The sequence below is a fragment of the Panthera onca genome, chromosome D2, assembly GCF_046562875.1.
Source record: "Panthera onca isolate mPanOnc1 chromosome D2, mPanOnc1 haplotype 2, whole genome shotgun sequence".
NCBI lineage: Eukaryota > Metazoa > Chordata > Mammalia > Carnivora > Felidae > Panthera > Panthera onca.
This window is the reverse complement of record NC_138349.1, coordinates 73,458,692-73,473,837: the sequence shown is the minus strand read 5'-3', so window position 1 is coordinate 73,473,837 and position 15,146 is coordinate 73,458,692. Positions and strand designations below refer to the sequence as shown.

The window sequence follows — 15,146 nt, the reverse complement described above, 5'->3', positions numbered from 1 at the left end:
TTTGGTACCTGTCTGGTATTGAGTGACTCTGTCAATTAAGACACTTTAGTTCATGTGTGACAAAAGTCAAATACAGACTCTAAACCATGTTATTGGTCTTGTAGCCAAAAATTCTCAGGAAAACCGTCAGCATTGTGATATCCTCCAAGGCAAACCATTCCAGGACCTAAGATTCCGAAGTTTTCAGAAACTTTGTTCAACACGAAGCTACGGAAGGATTTACCTGCTAGGAAATTGTGTTGCTTTTTCCTTTCTGTAATCTATTTCTTTTTGAACCATTCTACCTTTCTCCTCACCTCAGAACTCTCTCCCCTCTGCCAAACATTTTGTCTAGGAAGAATTGTATGATGCCATGATCTATATTTGAACTGCATGTACACGATTCATTTGAAATTGTAATTTGAAATTTGAAAATACCTGGAGAGAGAAGTTTATGTTTTGTTGACCTAAAGTTCAGCTTGTCAGTACGGCTTGGTGGGGGCGGGTGGGCTACAAATATGTCTGATGCGCATCTGTGGGACTCTATGACCTGGCAGGGCCATTGCTATTAGGCCTATGGTTGGTTTCACAAGTGCATCATGCCTCTAGCTATTCACAATGGCTGTCTCATTTTAATCAAATTATGCAGATGTGTGGTCAAGGTGTTCTAAAAAGATCTCCACTTTAGTGGTTTAAATTGTTTTGTTTTATTTCAATATCAAACAGTTTGAACAATTAAGCAAAAGTTAATTCTCTCATTCAGGCCTTTCCTTTAAAAGTGGCAGAGACTCGAAAAAAATCTCTAATTAGTGTCTCGGGTTGCATGCTGATGCATCACTGAAAATGAATAGACTCTCAGGTCAGGCAGGCTTAATCTGCATAGAAGATTAAGCATACTGATACCTCATTAGATTACATGACATGACTCAGCCCACAGAATAGTTTATTCCTCTCCATTAATCATAATTAGGTTATAAGTGCACTAATTTCAATTCGGCCTTTAACAGTCATGAATGCCCAGCAAGGATAGTCATAATTTGATGGTGTTACCTTATAGATTTCTTACAGGTGGATCAGCTCTTCCTTGTAGGGGTACACCTGGGGCCAATCTTCATCTTCCTGTGCCCCCAATCACATTTCCTTTCCCCCGGGTATGGAGCTGGGAGCTCTGTTCAGCTCTGCAGTCTGTATCTTGAACTTCTCTAACTCCGCCTCCACTCCAGTAGACGATCTAGAAGGGAGCCTTAAGTTTTGCTTTTAGGCATTTCCTCTGTGGGGCAACTCTGCTTTCCTGACTTTCCAGAGCCAGAATCTACTCCCAAACATGAGATACTCCTAAATCTTGAACAAGTTTCTGTCCTTCATCATGAGAGATCTGATAGAGGGAGTGAACGGAAGATGAAAGGAAATACACCATGAACCCCCAATTCCACGCGCCCCCCCCCCAACATTCCATCATTCCTTCTTTCCTGTAGCCTTCCTTCACTCCTCTCTGGGAGTCTTCATCCACCCAATTAGAATGACTAAAATTAAACAAGCCACAAGCTACAGCTGACAATGGCGAGTCATGGCAAGGGTGCAGAACAATTAGAACGCCAATCACTGCGGGGGCGGGGGCGGATACAAACATGGTTCAGCCGCTCTGAGAACCGCGGCCCCGCTCCTAGGTATTTTACCCAAGAGAAACAAAAACTTGTGTTCACATAGACTTCCACTCATGAATATTTTGGGGGGATTTGCTCATAATCCCCCCAAACTGGAAATAAGCCAAGGGTCCCCCAACTGATGAATGGATGCACAAGCCTTAGTAGATGCATACCACGGAATACTACTCAACACTGAACCAGAACAGATCGCTGCTCTGAACGACAACGTGGAGGAATCCCAAATGCATGATTCTCCTTGGTGGTTCCGTGCCTGTGCATTTATTAAGTCTCATAGGATTACACACTAAAAAAGATAAATTTTACTCTATAGAAGTTATTCCTCAATAAAGCTGAGTTTTATATATATATGTATATAATTTAAAAATAATAAATTGTGTTAATATATCTATGTGTATATAATGTGTAAAAATATATCAGTATATAAGATATAATACTAGCAGTAATCGTTTATATTATAGAATATATATGTGTATATATATATATATATATATATATACATATATATATATATATATATGTGTGTGTGTGTGTGTGTGTGCATGTAAATTGATGGTGTTTATTGTCTGTAAATGATTCCTCAGTGACTTTGATTTCCAAAAGCCCCTGGAGTCACTTGACAGGTGTGTTCTTAAAAACAAAATTTTTTTAAAGAAACTGTCCATCATTCAGCAGATTATTTAGCTGATCGCTATTGCACGATAGCACTTCCGCCAATATTGGGACACAAAACTAAGCAAATTCAGACATGGATCTGTCTTCCTTCACTTCATGTCTTCTTCTTTTTTTAAGTGTATTTATTTACTTAGAGAGAGACAGAGAGACAGAGAGAAATAATCCTAAGCAGGCTCTGCGCTGTCAGCCTGATGTGGGGCTCGAACTCACAAACCATGAGATCATGACCTGAGCCGAAATCTAGAGCTCATGTCTTCTTCACTTTGCTTTCTCCACCTCACTGGAGAAATCAGATGTGAATCAAGTGACCGTATCCACATACATACACAAACACCAGAAGTCAGATTCCATTGGTGACAAGTGCTTCCGAACAGAAGACCATAGGGCTGAAAGCCTGTCATAGGGGGTTTGGCCCAGCGAAGTGGTTGGTGGGGGCTTCCAGGAGGTGGTGATTGAGAGGAGGTCTGAAGAATAGTAAGTGTTAAAAAGCCAGAGAGCAAAGAAAGACACGCCCAGGCGGAGAGATCGGAATCTACAAAGACCCAGGCTGGAAAGGGACAAGGGACTCTACTGAAAGAAGTTCAGTGCTGAGGATAAGGGAGAAGGGAGGAGGAAGTTTGTGTGAAGTGAGGAAGGAGATTGAAGTAGGGAGCAGATCCCACGTGCCTCTCGTGCGCCCATATGACCTAGGTTTGCTCCTGGCTTGTACCAGTGACTGTCCTCGCTTTAAAGATACCTGGGAATGCTAAATTATATGGGAGCCCAGTATAGGCAGTGAGAAGAAGCCTTGTTTCCATCTTAAGGGCATTGGGGAACCACTAAGGTCCTTAAGTTATGGGGTGGAGGGGTCCTAAGTAGCACATTCAGCTTCTCAACTTGAAGAGCTCATTCTGGCTGTGGTGTAGAGAATAGACTGGGTGGCAGGTCCCAGTGAAGATACACTGGCGAGTCATATGACTAGCGTGGCTGTCCGCTTGAGAAATAATGTAGCTTGCAATAGGGTAGGGGTAATGCAAATGGAGAGAGGTGGAAAGATGCAAAAACTATTTGCAGTGAGGTGCTTGGGTGGCGCAGTTGGTTGAGCATCCGACTCTTGATCTTAGCTCGGGTCAGGAGCTCACGGTTTGTGGGTTTGAGCCCTGCATTGGGCTCCGTGGTGACGGCTCAGAGCCTGCTTGGGATTCTGTCTCTCCCTCTCTCTGCACCTCCCTCAAAATGAAGAAATAAACTTAGGGAAAAAAAAAAAACTATTTGAAGAAAGTAAGATTGAGAGGCTGGGGTGTGAAGGAGTGGGAACGGAGATCCCTGGGTGATGGCTGACCGGGTGGTGGTACCATTTACTGAGACAGGGAACAGAAGGGGGCCTGACTTGGGCTCATGGAAGGTGAGGAGCATTGGAGACACACGGAAACAGATGTCCAGTAAGCACGTGGGACAGGTCTAGTGCATAGACAAGAGACCTCAGCTGGAGGTGTGAATCTGTCAATCATCTGCATTCAGACAGTGATTTTAATGCATTTGTGTAGGTGAGATTGCCCGGAAGGAAAATAAAGGGAAAAAATAAGAGGGTCTCGCAAAGTCGACAAAAACGGCAAAGTATCTAAAAAGCCTGATTTACCCTTAATCAAATGACAGCTCACTGATTCCTAGGTCTGATAGAAGTAAGTACCCACTGATCATATTTCTTGTTCTCCCTTTAGGGAATGATGACAATAATCTTAATTCCATCTTTTATGAGCACCTGACAAGGGCCCTGCAAGAGTCCCTCTGTGGAGACTTAGCTCTTGGTCGATGGGGTAACTACAGCTCTGGCGATTGCTTTATTTTGGCTTCAGACTACCTCAACGCTTTTGTTCACCTGATTGAAATCGGAAATGGTCTTGTCACCTTTCAACTTCGAGGACTGGAATTTCGAGGTAAGAATCTCCTCATTGTGGAAACTGTTGGAAGCCGGTTGCCTAAACTTATTATTGTGCAGAGCTTTAATAAGAGGTCACCATGGGGGGTGCCAGGTGGCTCAGTCACTTGAGCAGCCGACTCTTGATTTTGGCTCAAGTCACGATCTCACGGTTACATGGGTTCGAGCCCCACGTCAGGCTCTGTGCTTACCATGTGTGGAGACTGCTTGGAATTCTCCCTCTCTCTCGGCCCCTCTCCTGCTTGCATTCTCTCTGTCTCTCTCAAAATAAACAAATAAACAAACTTAAAACAAAAAGTCACCATGAAAGAGGAAGAAGTTAGTGCCTGTCTTACAGGTTGAGAATTAGGGAACTGGTTCCAACTGCCTTTATTTATGTATTCTGATATAAATAAATCCCAGTCATCTGAGAGAATAATGAAGTGAAACATGTCATCTGGTGTAAACCTTTGGAGTGGCAAGTTAGATCTTTGGTTTAAATTTTTCTGGAAAGAAACTCACAAGTGACGGGAGGCCGCAGAACATGCGTGGGCTCCGTGTGGAGTCAGCCAGAAACAGAACCTGGCTCTGTGGGTTTCCAGTTGTGATCTGTAATGGACCATCTTTCGGTGCCTGAACTTTCCTTTTCCACTGTCAAACGATAAGAAGAAGGATGGCTGCCTCTATAAAGTTGTGTGACTTCAATGAGATCATGTATATGAGGGCTCTCTGTGGATGTTTACTGTTTTGCGGTTAATGAGCTGACCTGATCTGGAAAGTGCGACCCCAGTTTGTCCATTAATCTGACGCTGGAGCTGTGCAGTGGAGTGTGCAGCAATTAGCATAACCCCTGTGTTCGTGTTTCTGCCTCCTGTGTCCTTTGTTCACCCCCCTCATCCAATGCATGTCTTTCTGACGCCTCCTCCGTGTCAGGCCAAGTTCTAATGCTGGAGATGCAACGGGTCCGTGACCTGAAGGACTCTTGCCCTTGCGATGTTTACCTTCAGTGGGAGATGTGGAAAGCGAACAAGGAAACAGATGAGCAGACTAATCACAACTAGTGGAAGCACGACGAAGGAAGGAAATGGGACCGCCAACCTAATTCACGCTTTAGGAGATTGTCTGGTAGCTGTGTGCAGACTGTCCTCCAGGGGGGGCAAAAGCAGAAACAGGAAGGCCATTGAAGAGTGTCTTGTTGTCACCCAGCCAGGAGAAGAAGTTGGAGACAGAGAAGCTCAGGGCGATTTGGAGGTGGAAAGGGCTGGACTCAGTGTTGGGGGGTCCGGGAAAAGGAGGCTCAGCCCACTCCCCGGGTTCCAGCTTGAGTGCCTGGGTGGACAGAGGCGCATTTACGAAGACTGGGAAACCTGAATGAAGAACAGGACTTTTGGGTTTGGGAGTGTAATCGAGAGCTCCATTTTGGATATTTATTTTTTAAATGCTCATGATTCACCTAAGTGAATTTCTCAAGTAGCTAATGGGACACGCGAGCCTTCTGTTTATTCAGGAGACATTTATCAAGGGCCAGGCTAGGTGCCATGACTACAGAAGTGAAGGGCCCCACCTTAAGCAGCTCGGAGCCTTACTGACTAGAGAGTCATCCTGAGCGACCACCGTCCAGGGATTTGAGTGTCGTGGCAGCTCTGTGCATGGGGCGCTGTGGGGACCAGAGCAGGGCACTGGGATCAGACTGGAGTCTGGGTGAGCAGAGGAGAGGCTGTAGTTGGAGGGGAGAGGCAGGCAGAGGTGCGATGATACAGAGGCACAAAATAGCCAGATGTGGTTTTCAGATGGTTTGGGAGAAAGGGGTCCCAGATAATGCTGGAAAGGTGAGTAGGAGCCAGGTTACCACCATCCAGAATTTCCGAGTGATGAAAAGATACCTTATAGCCAAGAACAAAGTGCCATTATTTTATATCTTTAACACAATTACCTAATCCTTTAACCAAGTCTTTTGGTTCTGAGCATTAGTTTTCCTATACAAATTTGTACAAAAGACTTTTTTTTTTTTTTTTAGGGTGGTGGGTTCTGTGGTTGAGGCACGTATTCTGTGCATCCTTAAAAACTTGAGGAATCTAATTCAGGGAGCTTATTTTGGAAAAGGTTATGGGGCCGAGGGAGTAGTGATCAGATTCTTCAGAACAAACAGAGAAGCAGTGTGTCCCTGAAATTTTACACAAACGCCAGAAAATGCCACAGGAGGTGGTGGAAATTGTCCCTGTACAGTCATGCAACAGACTTGTCTCTAGTGAGAGCTTTTGGGTTTTCCTGGACTTCAAAGGAAGGATTTTTCAAGTTCACCTAGTTGAACCTGAGTTAATAGTCTCTATTACAAGTTCCATGCAGCTTGCAGCTTCTTTTGGCAAACTGACCTGATGTTTGAGTTTAAGGGCTTCAGAGTCAACTGGACTTTAGAAGCACGTAGCACTTTGTCTGCTCCCCCCACGTATCGCAAATGGGCGTGCTTCTTGATCCACCACCCTGAATGTTTGGGCTTCACCTCATGTCATTTTTGAGGGTGTGACCAACTGCCGCAAGACTTAATGGTTTCAGACGACAAGGATGTCTTCTTTCTCACGGTTGTGAGGGTGGCCGGTAGTTCTGTCACTCTCACCCTGGGTTACTCGTACGACTCCATTCAGCCAGAAGATGAACCAGGCTGGAAGGTCCAAGGTGCCACCAGCTACCAGATCAGGCTACCAGCTCTGGCCCCCTGGCTGTCCTCCAGGTGCTGCTCAGTGACGGGTGGGCTGGACCAAGTGTGGTCTGGGTGTCTGCGAGGCCCCTTATGGCCCAGTCTTTGGGACAGGCAGCACGTCACTGCCATCATGTTCTATTGGCCAAAGCCATCCCCAAGGACAGCTCCAATACATGTGGCCCTAACACGTTGGATGAGTCACTGGGGGCCAATCTCATAACAACACACCAGACTCCTGAAACTACCTCAGAGGAAATACAGAAGGAGGCTCAGAGCCGCCATATGTGGTCGAGCACGAGACAGAGGCCATTGTGTTAGGTGAGGCTGCCCAAGAGTGTCTCCCTAGGTGATTTGTCTTCTTGCCAACCACAGATGAAATGTAACCTGCCTATAAGAATGGCCTAAGTATAATAATGATGTCTTGAGAACAAATTACCAGTTAACCTTCCCCAATACCACTCACTGCTGTACAATACATTTACTTTGACCTAGTTATACTGTAGTCTGGAACACAGCACTATTAAGAGAGCATGACAGAATCGAAGTTATGCTTTAGTTGCAGGAGGAATCCAGTTGACCTAAAATGACTCTTCTCTTTTATATCTCTTTGCAGTGTATGCTACAGTATTCCCAGGGAAGATCTTGTTTTCTTTCTCCTCCTTGAGTATTTTTCTAAGACATCCCTTCAGTATTCCCTTTATTTCTTCCAATTCCCTATTTTCCCAAGTAGCAGGCTTTATTTGGGTCAAATTTGACCTACTTTGGTACAACCCGGGGCAGTCCGAATACAGCTGTACTGGTTCTCCTTTCGGAAGCACACTGCAGCTCTTAGTGGAGACGCGAGCCGCTCATGTCACGGACTGACTCTCAGGAAATGAGTAATGCACCCCCGAGGAAGAGGAAGGTAACCTCCCACAGCCAGGGAGCAAGAGATCCACCTGTCTGTTTCTCACTGCAGAGGATGCATTTGTATCACTAGGAGTTTTTAGTTGCAAGCAACAGAAATCAACTCCAGCTAACTCAACCGGGAGAAGGGTTTATTGAAAGATATTACACAGGGCGCAGACTTTCTGAGAAGCCTGGAGAAGCAGGCTTGGTGGCTGTAGGTCAGGAGCCATGTCTAAAATCACACCACAGTGCTGATCCCACGAAGCAGTCACATCTTGGCTGGGGGATCCGGGCACTCCCCTTATTTTATCGACACCATGACCCCAGATGCTGGATGCTACTGTAGCTATGGCTTCTGTCCCCCAAATGTGGATGAATATGTCCCCTGAGCCAGCTTCTTTGTGTCACCAGCTCATTAGTCAAAATCTGGGGTACATCTGACGGGTGAAGCTGGGACCATATGTCCCCCCCTCTAGGTGCAAGGGAGGCTGGGAAAGAGAGTGTCTAAGTTCTCAGTTCTTAGAGGGGAGATGGTCACTGCCTCTCACCAAGACTCATCATATGAGTACATTGGTTGAAGTCATGCTAGCAGCTGTCATGGTTAAGCCCCGCATCTCAGTGGCTGACACAGTAGATGCCTCTGTTGCACTCACATAGGGTCCGATCAGTGAGCAGAGCTGGTAGGGGTAGGGGGTGCTTCCCTTCTGCACCATCAAGGGTCCTGGCTAATAGAAGCTCTGCCTGTTCCCCAACGCATCACTTTTGAGGTCGCTCTGGGCTTCAATATCAAGCTGGGAGACAGTGGAGGATTGCCTGGAAGACTGCTGTGGGACAGGTCTAAATCTGGAATATATCATTTGCTCCTACATCCTATTGCTTAGAAGTGACATAGCTGTAAGAGAAGTCAGGATATGTCTAGCTGAGTACCCAGGAGAAAAAGTAAAAACACTTGGTGAACAGTGAGCCAGTCTGGTGTATTGGGTAATTTTCCAAACATAAGACAGAGGTTTAGATCCTGGGTAGCCCAAGAGAATAATTAAGGTCCATGGCACATTCTATTTCTGTTGGCTGGTACCATAGGGAATGATTGAAATCGATTCAAATCAAGAATACAAATAAGGAAGCCACATTTTTCTATCCAACTCTTTTTGGCTCATGCATCTGAGAATAGAAGTAAATTCTCTTCTTGTTCTTACAGAAACAAGGTAGTGGTGCCTCTGCTGCTCTCAGGTTTATGAGTATTATTTTCATCTACCCAACCAGGGTAGATGCCTCTCAGGAGCCTCTCAGGAAACCATTCAAGACTTGACAGATTAATCATTGGCTTTAAATCAAAGTCAAGGTAACAGGTAATGCACTTTAGAAAGCCAACAGCGTGAGGGGCACCGTGTTCAAGATTTTTCAAAAGAAATGGAATCTATCAGACTTTAAGTCCCATTTAACCATCATTCAAGTAGGTGGACACAGAAAAAGGGAAAAGTGAGGGTTGATAATCTATTCAATCCGTTTCTGTTCTCCTTTAGCCATCCAGGTGAACCAGGCTGACGGGTTCACCCATTTCTGTTAGAAGGGGAGAAAAATGAAGGAGGAGTCACAGTGTTCCAAACAAAACAAGTCAGGTGACGTAAAGATACTGTCTGATGAGGGGAAGAACCAGGAGGAGGAGCCAAAAGAAAAAGGCACTGGAGAGAGTCTTTTATGGATGCATGTGAGCTCCGAGCTAGAGAGAGAGCACTGGCCTGTGAAGGTGACATCCACCCTCAGAATGGCCACAGTCCCATTGCTTCCTCCCACTTAATAGTGGGAAAGCCAGGCTCCAGAAGATGAATGCGATCTGTGGGCTCACAGCTAGTTAGTGCTGGAACTAGGCAAACCCCGTGGCTCTCTATCTCTTAACCAGAATGTCTCTTTCTGCCTGACCCTTTTACCTTCTTCTTTCCTTTTTCCTTTGGGATATTTGTTTGGATTTGTACTGTGATGCTTATTTAGTTTGTAAAACACTCAGTAAAGTGGGGTAGAATGCCTTCCATCGCTGGCACATCCTTTCAGAAGCTCCACGTTATTTTTCCGGTTGCAAAAAAAAAGCAACTTAAAAACCCCACTTTATCTCAGGATATTTAACAGAGCATCACAAATGACTTGGCCTCTCCAATTTTTGACTCCATTATCAGAGCCTCCGTGTGATTTCTAAGTTCCTAGTGTCTTTCCAGCTCTGACAGCCCATCAGGTCAGGAGATACAAAATACTTATAGGATATGATACACTCGGGGGAAATTTGAACCTCTCCTCTCTGCTGGAGTCAGAGTATAAGTCTCTCCCAGGGAGCAGGTGCTGTTGGCGGGCATCCCAGGCTTGAGACCATGGCTGGTGTCAAGAGGGAAGATGAGCACTTGTTGACTTCTTGCTAACACGGTGCCTCACAGGGGAGTTTGACACGCCTGAGCATTCATGCACCGGCTAGCGATAGGATTGGGCGTCAGAAACACCACCACAACGGTGAAGCAGAGTGGAGGGATTTCAGGCAAAGGGAAGAGGGGAGCTTGCTCTGATGGCAAGTGATAGAATCCCCAGGGCTGAGAGGATGGAACCCATGCTAGCACATCTAGAGTAACAGGAGAGGAGAGAGAACATATGGCCCAGATGCACGTAAGAGATGGGTCGACAGATGGAAGGATGGATGGAGTGGGGAAATACAGTTGGCCTGTATGAAGAGCCCACTTGAAGTGAGGGGTCATGATTTTCAAGAAAGACCTGTTGTAGTTGCTTGTGTTTTTTTTTTTAAGCCACATTCAGCTTCATGGGTGCAGGTATAGAGCAGTAGAGTTGGCCTTCATCAGGACTGAGACTGAGTTGACTGAGTGCCAGAAAGTAAAACGAAGACAAGGAAACTGACAGTGTATGAAAGGGTGTGATAATGTCTGCAGTGCCTGGCCATGTAATGCAGGCTAAGAGATAAACAGGCAAGGGTGGGAGAGGGGTGGGAAACAGGACCTGGTGCAGGGCTTTCTGGATCTCAGAAAGGTGTCAGAGTTGTAGAAGTTGTGATATTAGAGGAAAATAAGCTGGAGAGATAGGAGGTGGTTGCAGAAGAGTAGGATGTTTGAAACGAACATTCATCGAAGGCAAACAGTCTTTGGTGATTATAGTCTAGGATCACGGCCATGGGAGTGAGTGGCTGAGGTTGAGTGAATGCGATCATTAGAGGAGTGGGAGTCAGGGGCCAGGATACTGCAGTCTCAAGAGTGATTGGTCAGAAGTATGCTGGAGAGTGACAGTGACCCCGAGCCAGAATCCCCACTCAAGGACTCGGAGTGACCTAGAGGGCCATGGAAGAAGGCAACGAAGGAGAATGGTGTGGGGTAGACAGAGACAGCACCACTGAGAAGCAAGAGGACATCTTCCACCTGCTCAGACCCAGGAGCGAGAGGAGTGCAGGAGAACAGTCATCCCCACTAGAGGGCAGGGAGAGCTAGCTTTCCAATAGGGCACGAAGGAGAAGAGAACATTCAGAGAAGTTGAGGAATAGATAGTGAGTTCCGGAGGGCACAGCGAAAAGATCTCAAGAGTTTGTGGCCTGGGTGGGAGTTGGGTGGTAGTTAAGATCAGGTCAGAAAATGTGATTTACACAGTACTATGGAAATCAGGCTACAGGGGGTCCTGGGTTCCCCATGGCAAATGACACAAACTGTCATAAAGGCACATTCTCTCAAGGGTGATGAAGCGGATCCTATCATCTAAGACTGGGTCACATGCATGGAAGTTTTGAGGCTGCTGAGATGAAATTTAGTTATGCGTGCAGCTTTCATTATCCTCATTAGTATAGGATTGCTACATTTTTATCACAGCAAGATCCAGATTTTTCCAGAAATCTTCTTACGGGGTGTCTTAGGAAATATTTAAGTGTCATTTGATAAAGTGGGTTTTTGGGAAGCCCTAGAAAAATGGTATTAGAAATGCATGATGTTATGTGGACACTTACCTTTTCTATTAGTTGCCTAACTACAGTTTTCTGTCAAATTACGATTTTTCAGTATTTCTTTATAATGAATGATATGGCATTTGAATATATTTTATATTTTGTATGCACATTCCCATGGTATCACATCCTTCTGGTGTTTGCTCATACAGTAGCTCATGCAAAACACAACCAATAGTATAGATTACTCTGTCCTCTTATTGGAGCAAAGTCGTGATGAAAATTATGTTTGTTTTCAGGCGTTTGTATGTATAGGTCATGAGTCTTGGGGATCAGGACGTTACCATGATGTGTGGACATGTGGCCACATGTGGTAGATGGCCAATAAATGTCTCCTGGTAATTAAAATCATAAGTGGTAATTGAAAAACCAAAGCTTATTTTCAGTATTCTTGCAAAATTGATATATGCAGCTCTTTATTCATGCGGGCTGTGCAATATTGTTTGAATCAATTTCTGCTAGATGGTGAGACTCTCAAAGGCTGGAACTCCTTGCCTTATTCATGGCCCTCCCCCCGTGTGTTGACTGGCTCACGTAGGCTGCCCAATAAATATTGGTTGAGTGAGACAGTAGAGGCAGTCTACGTGTTCCTGAGCACGAGTTCTTTGCCAGATGCCATACTAGGCACTTCAGCTCTCAAGCGCAGTATATTCCAGAATATTTCTTATAATAACTCTATAAAGTGAGCAAATGTTATTATCCCTATTTGAGACATTAAAAAAATATTGGGAGAATGAGGCTCCAGGCTTCACGGTCACCAGTGGTAGAGGAGGGGATGGGGATGTCCCCTAAGTAGGCCACACTGCCTTGGAGGGAAGGGAGGGAGGGAGGCAAGAAGGAAGGAAGGAAAGAATTTTCTAAAAATTCTCTCTGGTTGTTGAAACTTAAAAGTTTTACCTGAAAGGGTTCTTAAATATTAATATGGCATCACCACTGTTAGCAGCTCAGTTTCTGGAATGATCTACTGCCTTAGCAACTGTGAAACCCAGATGGCTCTTGCCGAATGAATGTAGAAAGCAAAGGCATAGTGATCAGGATGTAGCCACACATTACCATCAGATCTGGAAAACATCAGAAAATGGGATTTATGTTCCTGTTTGTGTGAGATGTTATCAGCCATCTCATAGTCTGGCTAACACCCCATAATCACTGGCCTGTGGGGACATTTTTAAAATATCTGTGTAACCTAATCTTATCTAAAGTTAATGCAACCCAAACCTTTCTCCTTAGTGGCGACGCCACAGAGAGCCATAGCTGTCCCACTAATCTTGAAACTCTCTAGAATTCTTTCTTCTCTATGGCAACATTCAGGTCATTAGCGAGTCCTTAGTTCTAACATCTACATGGCTCAAGTAATCTATTAAATCCCTTGGTTCCAAACTTTACCCCTAAAATAATAGGTTCTCCATTCAGAATTCCTAAACACATATTTTTCTTCATTTCAAATTATGTGACATGTGAGTGAGAGAGACAAAGCCATGCTTGTCTAGATAGCAAGTCTGGGAAGAAAAGAGGCTTTGCTGTTGAACATGAAAAGAGTCTGCATATTTAGAAAGAAAATGTAATGTTTATTATATTTTAGAGAGGCAGAGACAGAGTGTGAGCAGGGGTGGGGGTGGGGGGGCAGAGAGAGAGGGAGATACAGAACCCAAAGCAGATTCCAGGCTCTGAGCTGTCAGCACAGAGCCCAATGCAGGGCTCAAACCCACCAACCATGAGATCATGACATGAGTGAGAAGTCAGAGGCTCAACCGACTGAGCCACCCAGGGGCCCCCTGCATATTTTTTTTAAGTTTATTTATTTTGAAAGAGACAGAAGCAGTGCCAGCGGAGGAGGGGCAGAGAGAGAGGGAAACAGAGAATCTCAAGCAGGTTCCGCACTATCAGCGTGGAGCCCGACGTGGGGCTCAAACCCACAACTGTGAGATCATGACCTGAATGGAAATCAAGAGTCGGACACTTAACTGACTGAGCCACCTAGGCGCACCGCGTTATTTTAACGACGCTCAAAAATAAGTTTGTGGAAGAAAAGTACAATAATACAACTCAGAATGAAATATGAATGAGAGAATGACTCTTACCTGTGTAAGGTCAAGTGCACTGGTGTCCTGTAAATGGGGCAAGAATGGAAGAAAAGCCATATCATTCACAGAGATCATAATTATGTATGTCAAGTTTTCTCGTACCTGTGCCTCAAACCTGCCCAATATAAGTTACCATGTACACGAAGTGCTTTTGGGTGCATTTCATTTTCTCCTATAGGCCGGTAGGAAAAAAGTAAATTCAGAGAAAGTTTTGCTCATAATCTGTTAAACCTTGTTAGACAGTGTATGCTAAGGGGAAAATATGGATTTTAAATTCAAAAGGCCAGACCCTTCCACTGGAGAGGCTGCTTTGGAGACCCAGTGTTCTTATTTGTATAAAAAAGGAGAGGGGCACCTGGGTGGCTCAGTCGGTTGAGCGTCCAACTTCGGCTCAGGTCACAATCTCGCGGTCCGTGAGTTCGAGCCCCGCGTCGGGCTCTGGGCTGATGGCTCAGAGCCTGGAGCCTGTTTCAGATCTGTGTCTCCCTCTCTCTCTGCCCCTCCCCCGTTCATGCTCTGTCTCTCTCTGTCTCAAAAATAAATGTTAAAAAAAAAAAAAAAGGAGAAATTATACCTGCATAGCCAGGTTAATGTGTGCCATAAGTGAGATGCTATCACTTTTCAATGTGATTAACATTACATGAGCAGATGATGTTTTGAAATCAAAATTCTCTGGGAGAAAACAGTGCTGCTTCATTGAAAGGTATTCCACTGCTTTTAAAATCCAGCTGGCCAGACAGGTCATAAGAAAAATTGTATCGGTATGGATCTGTCTTAAAACAAATTGAGTCTCCTTGGAATATAAAATGGTTACAATAAAAACCTCTGTTGTGCCCACAAAATCAAACATGTATAAAGTATTCTAACACATTTTCCCCCTACTGTACCCTGGGCCAATACACTTCTTCTAGATCCTCTCTGTGATCCTTGAAAGGTGGTCGACTGCAGTGCTGTTGAAGGCCTGGAATTGGGGACTAGGAGAGAAATTGTCCTGTAAAATAATACAGAGCTAAAACCCCTCAGTGTCTCAGGAGACCAATTCTACTCCTTGATTTCCTTCTGCTGTGTGACCTTGGTCATGTCTCATATTCTATTTCTCCATCTTTAAGTTTGGATTCATTTCAAGGGGGTGATTATCAAATGGATGTGTGGCCATCAGGAAATGGGATGTATAATAAGACAGCTTTATAAATAAACATGTTAATCATTGTAATGATGATTTCTTCCCAGACATTTAATCTGGTGAAGTCTAGCAGATATAGAAGCCTCCTCCTAGGGCAAATAG

General features: G+C 44.8%; 1 protein-coding gene across 1 annotated transcript in view; it reads left to right on the top strand.

Moving 5' to 3' along the window:
- PCNX2 (pecanex 2) overlaps positions 1 to 15,146 on the top strand; it is a 300,170-nt gene that overhangs the window by 237,739 nt on the left and 47,285 nt on the right. Inside the window, exon 25 of the mRNA XM_078434220.2 lies at positions 4,019 to 4,234. Coding sequence (XP_078290346.1) covers positions 4,019 to 4,234 — 216 coding nt within the window. The remainder of the gene's footprint in view (positions 1 to 4,018; positions 4,235 to 15,146) is intronic.